We start from the raw sequence: 13,295 nt of genomic DNA, 5'->3' as shown, positions 1-13,295 counted from the left end.
ATCTTAAGGTTAAGAACAATACAGCAGCACATTATTTGATGTGATAACTCATCAGTTTTATTGTCACGTCGTGCACTGTATTTAGCCAATAGCACCTGCAATTGGAGAACTGAGAATACCATCTTTGTTGGCGTAAATGTGTCACTCACCACTTGGTGGCGCTGTTTGATCAGATAATATTTCCCGGATATTCGCGAACGGAAACGGAGAAAGCCGAGGGAGACCCCGGAAGCTTCCTTATTACTGGTCACTGTCAGTCCGTTGAGCGATGTGTTGCTGGTGCTGTGGGGACGGCTACGTTGATGTTGGAGTTTCAGTCAAATTGGACATCAACATGCATTAAGAAGGCTTCCCCATCATAAGACATTGGGAATATTAAGGTTTGTAATTTATCCGTGATTCGGGATGCTCTGCTTTTGCATTCGTCGCTCGCACACGGTGTTAGCATGCTAGCTGTGTTAGCTTAGTGTCTTGTTAGCAAGCGAGATTTTCGAGCCAGTCCAGTTGTGTGTAAGGTATCAGGCTAGCAAGCTGCGGTGCCGGGTGTGTGTTTGTGTGTTGTTAGTGCTCCGTTTCAGTCACGACCTTTACAGTTATTATTGCGGTAGGGAGGAAAGCCCCGGGTCGATGCTTGCTGATGGTCACTATTAGCTTTAGTAATATCACACATTGTGCGGGTGGTATATCAGAAGGTCGTGATTGATTTACAGGCTAGTCGATGTGAAGAAGGGCTCTAAACTCAGTTACCTCTCGCCAACCGGTAGCCGAGTTGCTTCAGTTTGTGGTTTGTCTATTTAGTTAAGACAACGAGCAGGTTGGATTGGACAGTGTTAAGATTATAATCCTGTCCCACTATTAAAATTGTGACTGTGCAGTAATAAACAAGACGCGTATTTCTGCAGGTATTATCAAAGGACAGCCTGTGGTTTGGCTTGAGAACAGGGGAAGACCGTCACATTGAAGGACAACCCAGAGGTGGCCAGTGGTGTTTGTCAGTATATCTCCGTAATACCACTGGGTCGATGCCTCAGTCACACTGACGTTACCATAACACTGAACAGTCTTATTTTCTAAAACCTCAGAGCCAGTTCAGCAGAGAAAAATACACTGCAGGCTATTCAGACTTGCAGTGTCACCACATTGCTATGAATAGCCAGAAAGATGGGTGTGTTTCCTGGGAGTAAAGAGGGAGGACTTGCAAAATCCTGGGCACCACACAGCCTTATTCAGCTAGAAAGGAGGCAAGCCTTATGCTATACAAACTGTAGCAATGTGTCGTAACTGTTTATACACTACTATGTCAGTTTATTAGGTACGCCTGTATAACAGCAGTCCTGCAACAAATAATTTTTATGATGTTTACACTGTTCAGTTAACTTTATGCTTAATTTCTGTAGTTTGTGGTGTTGTTGAATTGTTCAAAATATTTGTTATAAGATTGCAGTACATTTAATTAAGTGTACCCAATGAATTGGAAACTGAGTGTATGTGTGTTAATACAAAGTTGTTGAGAGTAAACATATTTCTTTGTGCATCTGTGGCTTTTTCAGTGTCAGTCTACACATGCACTTCATCCTGAATGCTGGTCCAGGAGATACCCACCACAGCATGCTATTGTGAAGCGGAAACACATTAGGTAGGTTCAACATGCACTGGTTTTGTTTTTACATGGGTTTCAGAGCCCAGTGTGTATCAAAAGCAAACAGACAGAGCAACTAAGCTCATGCCATCTGTTTACCTCTTGTGCTGAAGCTGGAAGAGTGGCATCTCTCATTTTGGCTTTGGCTAACAAAACGGAGGCTCTGAGTAGGAAACGGACTGAACAGAGAGCATTTACATGGACCGTCGGAACCCAGTTAAATGTTTTGGTCTTTATTGCCTCCATTTTTTTCCTGCATGAGTGATTTGCGAATGGATTATTTGCACTTAATATAACGGTAGAAATGAAAGAACAAAATGTCTCAGTCTGCCATTAAGTACAGGAAATGAAAGACAAGCCTTCAAAGAGAAATGGAAGAATTTGAGTGTGGACAGAGTGTTTGTAATTAAATAAATGAATATCAAATGTGATAAATTCTTACTTCAGTTGTTTATTTAGAGTTTTGAGCGAGATAACACAGCCTTCTGGTTTGTGGTGTGGATGCTGTCAGTTGAATGTTTTTACAGAATAAACTATATCAAGTAACAGGTCACATATTGATTTTGTTTGTACTATTGTTGGCTGATAGATTTCTGTGTGTTGTATCAATATTTCCATCCAAGAACACTTTTATTTTTGGTTGTTATTGTTTGCAGGAAGAATGAAATAATGTTGGCCATTAGGCAGTTTGGCATTGAAACATAAAATCACTCAGTAAATCGAAACCCATTTCTTGCAGGAATATTTGAGGCTTTATCTGTTGGTTTATTTTACCTTCCCTGAGTGCATACACCAGCTCGGGTGTGGACTTAGTTTGTGATGATTGCACAGTGATGTGAGCGGGATGACACGGGGGTGACTGGTGCTTGTGCGTCGGAGAAATAATGAGAGTGAGTTGTGCCCTCTGAGGGAGAAGGGGAGGGCGCTGGACGTGCAGCTGATGTCACATTAATGGACCTCCCTTTTACTGACCACAGAAAAATCAATATGCCTTAAACTGGCCAGGAGCATTCTTAAGGACGATGCTAATTTATTTAGTTTAACAGAAAATTAGCGTTCAGCGTTGGCGATGTTTAGTAATTGAATAAACTTGTTGAAACAGAGGCACTGTCAGCTACTCTACAGCCTCTACAAATAGAATTGCACTTTTCAGGTCCCATTTTTCTTCACATTACTATAATAATTCTTGGCATTTTATTTAATCCTCATGTTTCTTCCTCACAGATTGGACCTGGCTGCTCTGATTAATTACATCTAAGTGAATCTTAGAGGCAGGTTAATAATTTTCTGAGCTTTTGAAGCTTTCAGGTCCTGATCCAGCTTGTCTTCTGTAGGCAGTTTATTTGCGAGGTGATGCTCTTAACTGCAGTCTCAGTCACAGTGATGTGTAAAATAATGTTTTCCACCAGCCTCCTGTCCACCCTTGATATTTTTGATACAGAAAAATACATTTTAAAGGCAATGCAGCTGGACTTGCGTCATTCAGTGACACATACTTTTGTGTTTCCAGTGTTTTAATGGTGTTCTTAGTGGCTAGTGTAGGTGGAACAAACACACAAAGAAAGGACCAGAAAAATATCAGGTTATAAAGGGCCAGTGCTGATTCACTACGACATGCCTGGGACAATGGAGAATGGATCAGCTGCTTCTGCACAGAATATGGTTCATATTAACAACAGAGCATAGCATTATGGCAGATAAAATTTACTAGCACACCACAGATCAGGGATTTTTTAAAAGATGATTACAAGGGGGATGTGGTCGTTCCATTCTTTCAAGAATAGCTGTGACTCAGAATTCTGTGTCCATACAGCTGTTTCCAGTTACAGACCTCTAGTCAAGTGGAGCTATGCTGTGAGTGTCACCAAAGTCTATGGCTGCTTCCCAAGTCTCTTATATGGGTCCACGTTTCCCTCACTTACATTGTTTCCTCGCATTTTAGTGCCACCCACCTAAGATGCAAGGAGAGAGGAATCAAACACATTTTTAGAGACATGAGACATCCTTTTTTTAAATGGGTGTGTCCATCCATGAATCCTTACACCAAGGATGCTGTCTTGTGTCCTCACTAATGGCTCTGGGGTTTAGTAATGAGTAAACGGTGTTTGGCTGCTGAGGGGTAACAGCCTGATAAACAGGACTCTTCAGTGCAACGTTGTTCTTTCAGCTGTGTCACTGTACTTGGTTGTCAAACACCATGCCATCACAGCCAGTCACAAGTAGGAGATTTAACAAGTTTGTGTTTTTCTTGCATGAGAGATGACAGACCACAAAGGTTAGAGAGAAAGCTTAATACTGCCATGTCAATACATTCTCTATTTAGCATCAGCCTTCAGTTCAATATGTAGTGCAGTCTGTACAGTTAATGATACGTCCTGCCTTCTCAGTCGGAGGGTCTGAGTCTGTCCTAAGAGCTTAATGAGCAAATACACATCTACACACTAAATTAAGTGTAAACATAACATGTTTCACTGTATTAAAGTGGCAACTGATTTCAGTGGCAAAGATAACATTTAAAAACACACCCTTCAGTTGTGCCATGAGCTCCTTTTTATACCAACCAAATCTGGTGTTTTTTGGAACTGCCTTGTTTTGTTGGCTTACTTTGTCTCCGTGAGTCACAGTGAAGCCTGCCGGCAGCACATAACTGGGTCTACAGATTATTATTAGCCAGTATTTTTCATGCACATGTGCCTCAGCTGGAGGATCAGTTTCCTAAAGGGACCAAAGCAGCCATTGATTTATCCTGAAGCTGCGGACATGGTCTCTGGGGCACGTCCTGAATGTTCTCCTGTGACCTTGACATGAATGCAGAAGACAAAACCTCCAGCGACTCTTGTAATCACTGCTGCATGACTCAAAGGGGCATGAGGTTGAAGAGCTGAGCCCAAGGTTGAGCCACCCTTCCTCATACTTTTTCTTTGCCCCACTAGTGACCAGGCAACATAAGGATAAAGTCCTGTATACTGTTCCTGTTTCTGTTTTCCTTTTAGCTGTATATATCTTGTTTGTTTTTTTTTTTGTTTTTTTTGTTCAGTAGGGGAGATGGAGACCATAGTCCTATATTCAGTCATGCTTCACATATTTCTCTTTTCCCTAGGTCAGGATGCAGTCTTCAAACCACCGACTGCGAGATATGGAGCAGCACCACCCTCTGCTGTCGGCAGGTGCAGATGTGGAGACAGGGAGTCTGGCAGCTGGAGTGATGGTCGGGGGTCCCCACGCCGGCCACACAGCAGGAAACCGCACACTGTGGTTCATTCAGGACAGCTGCGGTATGGTGTGTGCAACCATGACCTGGTTCCTGGTACTGTACGCTGAATTTGTGGTGAACTTTGTCATGCTGCTGCCTGCCAAGAACTTCTGGTACTCACTGCTGAACGGGGCCACCTTCAACTCCTTGGCTGTGCTTGCACTGGCCTCGCATCTGCGCACCATGTTGACTGACCCGGTAAGGATGTCAAAGAGGGTAAAGCTGAGGATACAGGTTTGAAGAAGAATGTGTTTGTAGCGAAGAAGAGGTAGAGAAAACAAGAATAAAGTTAGTGATGAAGACAAAGCTTTGGTTTTCACAAAAGAAATGCCACTGTACAATTAAAGAGTGCCCTAAATATGTAGGTCCTCAAAAATTGATTCTGAATTAGTGGTGGTGAATTGTTTAAGGAATCATCTTACTTGAATACCGTTTTGTTATTATGCAAATTGAATAGAGCTGGGCTCAGAAGCCATGTTGCCATGTTCAGACTGAGTTTCAAAGGTGTGAAAAAAGCACAGCTGTCTCCATTCATTCCTATGGGGGATTGCGGTCACCGTAGCTGGCACCAGCACTGCAGGGGGCTCTGGCAAAGTGACGCAACCCTGTGCGGTGGAAAAGTTGGATCTGGTTCAACTTTCAACGCACCAGGCGGTGACATCATCTGGCAAAGGCGCTGCCCCCCCCCCCCCCCCCGCAACCCTTCACTCTCGACCAATGCAGCCCCTTGCTTTACACATAGAACGGAATTGCGTTTTTACCAGATCAGTTGGAATGCCTGCTAAATCCCAGTTCCCTTAAGTGCATCAGTGTTTCTCTCACTTGCGTCTTTTCCTTGTGACTTAGTCCCACCTACAAAAGATGCAAAGAAAAAAATGTGAGGAAAGATGAGTTCAGAGAATTGGGATTTACCTCCTTTTTTACAGCTCAGGCAGGAGGCACTGCCATGGTGAGACACTTGTAGTGACTGATGTGATCTGGGACACGGAATCTGTTAACAGTACTAATGAGTTGCAGACAAATATTCCCATTAAATTAAAGCCCCAGGAGAAAAACAAGGAACTTGGTGATTATTTTCCACCACATCTGTACAACTGTGAATGTTCCTGAGCCTTTTGTTTAGGGCCATGCTTAGTGGGCATCTGAATTTATTTTTAATCAGACAGTTTAATGGAAAATAAAACTTTTTTTTCCTCAAAAGTTCAATTGTTTTGATGCGGTTTCTTCACCCTTTTTAGCTTCCTTGTATGATATGAAGCCTTGTGACATGTCCAAGCAATCGATCATTTGGTTCCTTTTTCTATAGAAGTGTGTGAAAAGTCAGTCAAAAGTGGGCACCACAGGGAATTTTCTGCACTTTGTTACTGACATGTTGTGACTAGTCTTAATGAATTCACCCAATTCATGCTACAAACGGTTGTAGGTCAAGTACTGTTAGTGCTGCTGCAACACTGACTCATGCTTACTCAGAGAAACAGTATGTTTGATGACAGCTCCATTGATGCTTTATAACCCAACAGCCCATCATTAACAACTGCTCTATTTCAAAGCCCAAAACAGTCCACAGAGCGATGTGCAGTAGTGAGTCAAACTGGGGTTTAAATCTGTTTGTGCATCCCTTTAAGTGCTAGTTAGTTACACTGGTGATGCACTCATGTAACGGCCATAGTGTAAAACATAAACCCTGCATCGTGTGAAGAAATAACCAGCATCAGTGTTTCCTAAAGATACAGTTAAAATCCAGTATCCAGTGCTACTTCATTCCCATAGACCAGCAGTTATTGGAACAGTATGTACACGTAGTGGGTGTCTGTTTCACAAGCTGAGAAATGTGAAAACACTTGTTAAATTGCTGTAATTTCAAAGACTTAGTCACTTCTCTAAAACCATAGTATCAGGCATTTATTCGAACCTTTGAAACTGACAGCATTTGTCTTTGTGTGTCTTAGGGTGCAGTTCCTAAGGGCAACGCGACCAAGGAGTACATGGAGAGCTTGCAGCTGAAGCCTGGTGAGGTCATCTACAAGTGCCCAAAGTGCTGCAGCATCAAGCCTGAGAGGGCACACCACTGCAGGTCAGTGAAACGGCTGTGGCCACTGACACAGAATCGAATTGTGAAATGCTCCTTTATACCGCCTGGTGTTTTTAAAGTCATCTCTATCCACACCCTGTGTATAAACTGGGATGGTTGATGAGATTAGCATTAGCAGTCAGTCACTGTGTCATGCAGTAACATCCTCTCTCTGCCTGCAGTATTTGTAAAAGATGCATCCGGAAAATGGATCACCACTGTCCCTGGGTCAATAACTGTGTGGGAGAGAAGAATCAGAGATTTTTTGTTCTTTTCACTGTAAGTAAACAAGTACACTGAGCAACTCATGAGTAGTGCTGCTGGGATTAGACGTGCACATTTTACAGAAGCAAGGCGGCTTTATTTATGTAGCACATTTCATACACAGAGGCAATGCAAAGTGCTTTACATAGGCAAAGAGAAACATTAAAAGTATTAATACAATAAATATTAAAATCAGTGAAGACAAAATAAGGACATTGTTTTTAACATTATTAAAGGAAAAAGGTCAGAAACAAACTATAGAGCAGTTACAATGCTGTGATAAGTTGTAACATGTCCTGAATGCAACACAGGAAACAAAAGTGTAGCAGAACAAAGACACAGGAAAACAACAGAGTTTTCAGTTGAGATTTGAAAGTGGCAGAGTTGGGGCACATTGAAAGTCATCAGGAAGTTGGTTCCATCTATGTTCAGCTAAAAGCAGCTTCACCCTGTTTGGTCCTGACACAATGTTCTTACCAGCTGATTGCTTCCTGAGGATCTCAGAGCCCTGCTGGGTTTGTATTCTTCAAGATCAGAAATGTATTTTGGCACCATATTATTGAGTGATTTATAAACTAGCTGAAGCACTATAACATCTGTTCTGTAGGTGACTGGTGGCCAGGATTTAAGAACAGGAGTAATGTGCTCAGTTCTCCTGGTTCTTGTTAAAACTCTGGCAGCAGTGTTCTGAATGAGCTGAAGTGGTCTGACAGTCTTTTTTGGAAGACCAGACAAAAGACTGACAATAATCCAGCCTGCTGGAGATAAAGGCCTGAATGAGTTTCGCTAAATCGTGTCTGGACACGAGAGCTCTAAGTCTTGCTGCTTGCTTGAGATGATATAAAGCTCATTTAGTTTTGGCCTTGATGTGATTGGTGAATCTCAGGTCTGAGTCAGTTATGACACCAAAAGAGTTTTTGTCTTTATAGCTCTAGAATCAAGCTGAGAAATAACTTTCATTCTTCCCATCTTTTATGCTTTTATTTATAAAAAACTTCCCAAGTCGTCCCACTTGCTTGTGTTTTATGATGAAGTAACAAGCTGAGGTTCACAGTTCTGCAGTGATGTAGTGCATAGCAGACACAGGCCCACATAAAATGTACTCTCATCACCATTTGTGACTCCCTTCACTTTTTTATGTGTTTTATGGCTTCATATACTGAAACATAAAGCTGCCATGTATGGCTGAGCAGTACAAGGTCATCTGTGAGATAACATTTAGTTTGCTCTCCTCTCAGTTTCCCATAGACAGAGGTGTAAATAAACTGCGAGTTAAAAGGTGTTAAAGTTTGAATGTAGGCTTACATAGCTACAGTGCCTATAAAAGGTTTGCACCCTCCTGGATATTGACAGTAGTATTGTACATGCAAACCAACCTGGTGAGATGAGAGTGGAATGGTTCCAACTTTTTGCCTTTTTCTGACCACCTCCCCTTTTCTGTTCTTCTCACACAGATGTACATAGCCCTGATTTCCGCCCATGCCCTGGGTCTCAGTGGTATGCACTTCTTCACCTGTATTAAAGTCCAGTGGAACGGTAAGGCTTCTCTGTCTTACAGCATTGACTATAGGTTTGAGTAAAAAAAAATGCATGCCCACAATGTGGTAGAGACGTGGTTTGAGTCAAAGGTACTAGTACAGTATTTATATTTATACAGGGGATTGAAACTGCTTAGTGGGCTGGAGAGAGAGCAGGGCAGCACAGCATAGTATCACAGAACTGTCACTGATCCTCTCCTGCTCACTTCTGGGTCTCTGTGTCCGAATGAACCAGAAACATTAAGAGAGTATTTCATTTTTAGAGCTCCAGCTCCTGCTCTCCTCTGGCTTAGCAAGGAAACCTTCCACCAGTTTGTGTTCCATATGAATTGGTGTTCCAGGCTACTATGGCAGGTGCTAAATGGCACGCCACCTCTTTTGTGTATAGATTTACTTTTCCAGCGAGTTAGGATCAGGTAACAGTTTTGGGTGGGATGCATTAGAGTCACTGTGTCTGCAGACAACCTTGTCAGTGTCACGTTTTTTTTTCTACAGTCTTTAGTTTTTTTTTTATTATTATTACTTGTGGACATTTTGAACATTATTATATAATATTAAATATGTGGGCATTTAAAATTATAAGTGGAGTGCAGAGTGTAGCAAACAGACGATGCATTTTTTTTAATTTATTATTTACTAATATTTTTATAATTCATTAATGTTACATGTTCACTTAGGTTCAGCAAATTTGTCTCATTTCTTCTTATTAAATTGTTGTATTCTATCTGATGCAAAAATCAAAACTTCCCAGCATGATATCGGCCGTTGAAAGCCCACATCGGTCAACCACTACTAGCTTATTAGCTCACACAGCTTCATTTTCCGGCAACATTACAGTAGGGTCTTTGTTGGCCAACTTTGCATTTTGACTTCAAAGGGAAGACTACGCCACAAGTCCTCTTCAAAATGCATTTACTGTAGTTGGTGTTTGACTTGTCATTTCACTTGTTCAGTGCGGAATAAAAACTCGGGCTTTTCTTCTTGTCTTCCTGGGAACAGAGTGCAGTGACTTCTCTCCAGGGGTGTCGGTGCTGCTCCTGATCTTCCTCTGTCTTGAGGCAATCCTCTTCCTCACTTTCACAGCTGTAATGTTTGGCACACAGATCCACTCTATCTGCAACGATGAGACGGTCAGTATCCATTGTACTCCACCAGCTTTGATTGTCTCAACAAGTTGTGTGTGAACACTGGGAATATTAGTCTTAATAAAAATCTATGGATTTTCAAGTTTACATGTGTAATCAGTTCAATTTAGTGCTGTCTATGATATCATCAGGTTTCCTGTTTGAATCTAGCTGTGTGTCATTCTAATGGGCCAAAGCAAATGTATAACTTAATGAGGAATCTTTCATTTACAGACGGGTTTGAATGTCTTTCAGGAGATTGAACGGCTTAAAAATGAGAAGCCTACATGGGAGCGTCGCGTGAGGTGGGATGGAATGAAAGCTGTGTGTGGGGGCCCACCCTCTGTGCTGTGGTGCAATCCATTCACAGGCCTGCGTCTGCGGCGGCTGTTGCTGTTGACTTACGGTCGCCGCGGCGGGTCTGAGTTTTCTGTCTGAGAGCTGAACAGACTGGTGCAGCTCACCAACACTTGATCCTCTTTAAAACGAGATTTCTTGTATCCCCTCCTTGGCTGTGGATAAGATGGACATCTGCTCCCTGAGCCTGTTTTTATGTGTGGGTGACAGGGAGACCAGCTGGTCCAGGGACCCCAGTGCATCACAACCACCACTGAAAGTGTATACCCTCTCTCTCTTCTCCCTCTCATGCAGCTGTAGACCAACACCTATGGTCTGCACAGGTATGCTGAACAACCAGAATATTGTTTTTAACATCAGCAGCTCTGCGGTTTGTTTGTGTGTATTAGGTAAAGCATGCAGTATGTAACTCAAGTGAGTCTTACATTCCTCATGAGACAATTCACGGTGCTGTTTGAACTCCTGCACCTTCAGTACACAACTTCGGCTGCTGGTTTTCTCTGCTGTGCACTTAAGATTCAAGATTAGTGCTTGAATCTTTTCAGGGGGCAACATATTTTTTATCATCGCTGGACCCAGACAAGGAAGTCAGTCAAGGACATGCACTATTTAAATGGCACTTGAGAAAAAGCCTGGATATGGAGTACAGCGGGCATCAGAGATGGACCTGCACTGCTTTGATTTGCATGTATAACAGCTGAATTAGTCAGTATCTCAGCCAGAAAATAAGGCTTTCTCTATCTTCAAATGGATGAACAGGCTACTGAGAACACAAGCCTCATTCTTATTCGAGAGGACTGAGTGGCTTTTGCTGTCTGTTATCCTCCTCTGTCATGTTTTTCCTTCCTTGAGCCTGTGTGGTTGATTCTTTAGGTTACTCAGGCCAGTAGAGATGACTTTATTGCTTCTTTAACTTTGATCACACTGACCACTCCTCAACAGTTGACTGTAATGACTCACTGGAGATGACTACTGTTATTAAGAGTTTTCATTTGGATCTAAAAACAAAACTATCAGTTTTGTATTGGTTGTATATACAGTATGTGTCATTCCTAGCTGCTGCTCCACCCCCCTTGTGTTTTCATTCAGGTTGACCAACACTGGCTGCTGAAAAAACAGAATGTTAAGTTTTCACTTGTTTTACTCACACACAGTTTTTCTCTGTGTGTAGTAGGAATAAGGATAAGGATAATCCTTATCCACACGAAGAAAAGCTAGCTAAGGCTTCATGGCATTTAAACCCCAAAAAACAACCTCACAAAATCCCCACGACGGAGCCAAGCCTTAGACATGGGGCCTTTGCTTGCTCCTTGGCCACTGTGCCATGCAACGGTTTGAAAAGGAGAACTGTAAACACTAGCACGGCCTCCTCTGGCTTATGGTGAGCTCATTCTCATCTACAGAGCCAAGCTCCATTATGCAGCCAGCCTGTAGAATAAGAAAGGAGCCGCTTTGCTGGAGGAGGCTGAGGTACCAGCCTCAAGCTTTAATGGTGAACAAAGTCTCGGGGAGTTGTGCAGATGTGTGAGGCCTTTCCTGCCTCACTTCAGAAATGTCAAGCCTGTCATATCCAGGGGCAGGACAGTAGCAGGAGCTTTCCCAGTGTTATTAGAACACATCCAATCAAGTGAATTTATCGGCTTGAAAGATCGTCATTATTGCCATATTTATGGAAAGGTTTTCTCATGTTGTGACAATTCTGCATAATCAAGAATGTGGCTTTATGAATTAAGTGCTCAGGATTTAAAGCCCTGACTGATGGACTGGCGTTATCAAAGTCTGAGTTTTATCATATTTAACAGTATACTGCAGTTTGTTCTCATCTGTGATTGTCAGGGGAATGAACACTTCTGTTTACACTAAACCATCATATCTGACACTATGGTTACAGCGTTTTAAGAAACATGCTGTCATTAGAATGTAAAAATGTATCTATTTAGGAACTAAGCAACACAGCACTGAAAGCTAACTGATAATCGGAGGGTTTTATTCAAGCTGGCCTGTCATCTTATTCTCCTGGACCGCATTAACTCAGCAACAGTTTGCTGGTCACCGATTCATACGGTGTCTTACCTTCTGTGTCCAGCATGGTTTATCCTGACACGCTGTGTACTTTTTAATTAACTAGTATTAAAATGAAAATACATTGAGCCAAACAGACAGAATGTCCATAAAAATGATATGAACATTTGTAAGTGAAAGACAGATTGTGTAAGAGTTTTCAGGACATAGCTGGTAATTACATGCTGGATGGTTGCACAAATATTGTACTAATCAATCAAGAGCTGTTATTATATGTAGCTGCAGGTATTAGTGGCAAAATTATAACAAGGCAAACACAGAATGCCACTGGTAAACAAGTGAATGTGTGAAGCAGGACTCACAGAATGCAATAGTTTCACTTGTATTTGCAGCAGAATGTCAGCTAAGTTTGGACTGACAAGTATTGTGTTGAAATATAAATAGCTGAGGTTGACAGGTATAATTTGGGCAGAATTATTTGATGTGCATAATTATTTCACAATAGTAAAGCACTGTTTTTTATCTAAACTCAGATGCTGTAATCATAACATCTTTAAACTGCGACTCTGACAGGGTGTGTAGTATTACATTCAGGTTCAGCAACAGAATCGAAGAATGATGGTTTATTTTTAAAGCGTTATACCAGTAGTTGTATTTTCAGCCCTTCTCCACTTTCCTGCTGTACAACCTAGAAGAAAATGAATGAATCACATTGGTGGAGAGAACTGTATGATGATGGCCGGAATTGTGTAAAGATGAGAAAGGTCTGGCTTTGTGCTCTCCTGAGGTAATGTTACTTCAAGAACAAAGGTGTTTCAGCTTTGTAAACAAAATATAAAGGTTACTATTAACAGTATATAAATGGAATGTTGTATTCAGGTTTTTTAAATTAATGTGTCATAATCTTCTAATGTCATCTTTAATGTCATTCTTTTACATAATAAAGTTGATTAAATTAAAGGTATAAATTGTGATTCTCTTCTGCTGGGTTTTGTTTCTGGTGTTATATCTTACATTTGACATGCTG

General features: G+C 41.7%; 1 protein-coding gene across 1 annotated transcript; it reads left to right on the top strand.

The window, feature by feature from the left end:
• Positions 1 to 219: 219 nt before the first annotated feature.
• Positions 220 to 13,225, top strand: zdhhc7 (zDHHC palmitoyltransferase 7). Its single transcript, XM_020589955.1, has 8 exons — positions 220 to 380; positions 1,551 to 1,636; positions 4,740 to 5,090; positions 6,842 to 6,966; positions 7,146 to 7,242; positions 8,682 to 8,763; positions 9,765 to 9,895; positions 10,145 to 13,225. The coding sequence occupies exons 3-8, from the start codon at positions 4,746 to 4,748 to the stop codon at positions 10,325 to 10,327; spliced, it is 963 nt and encodes a 320-aa protein (XP_020445611.1). The 5' UTR covers positions 220 to 380; positions 1,551 to 1,636; positions 4,740 to 4,745; the 3' UTR covers positions 10,328 to 13,225.
• The last annotated feature ends 70 nt before the right edge of the window (positions 13,226 to 13,295 follow it).

This window comes from Monopterus albus, unplaced genomic scaffold, assembly GCF_001952655.1.
Source record: "Monopterus albus unplaced genomic scaffold, M_albus_1.0 scaffold10.1, whole genome shotgun sequence".
NCBI classification, from domain to species: domain Eukaryota; kingdom Metazoa; phylum Chordata; class Actinopteri; order Synbranchiformes; family Synbranchidae; genus Monopterus; species Monopterus albus.
The sequence above is the reverse complement of the archived record's forward strand: the minus strand, read 5'-3'. Positions and strand labels throughout refer to the sequence as shown.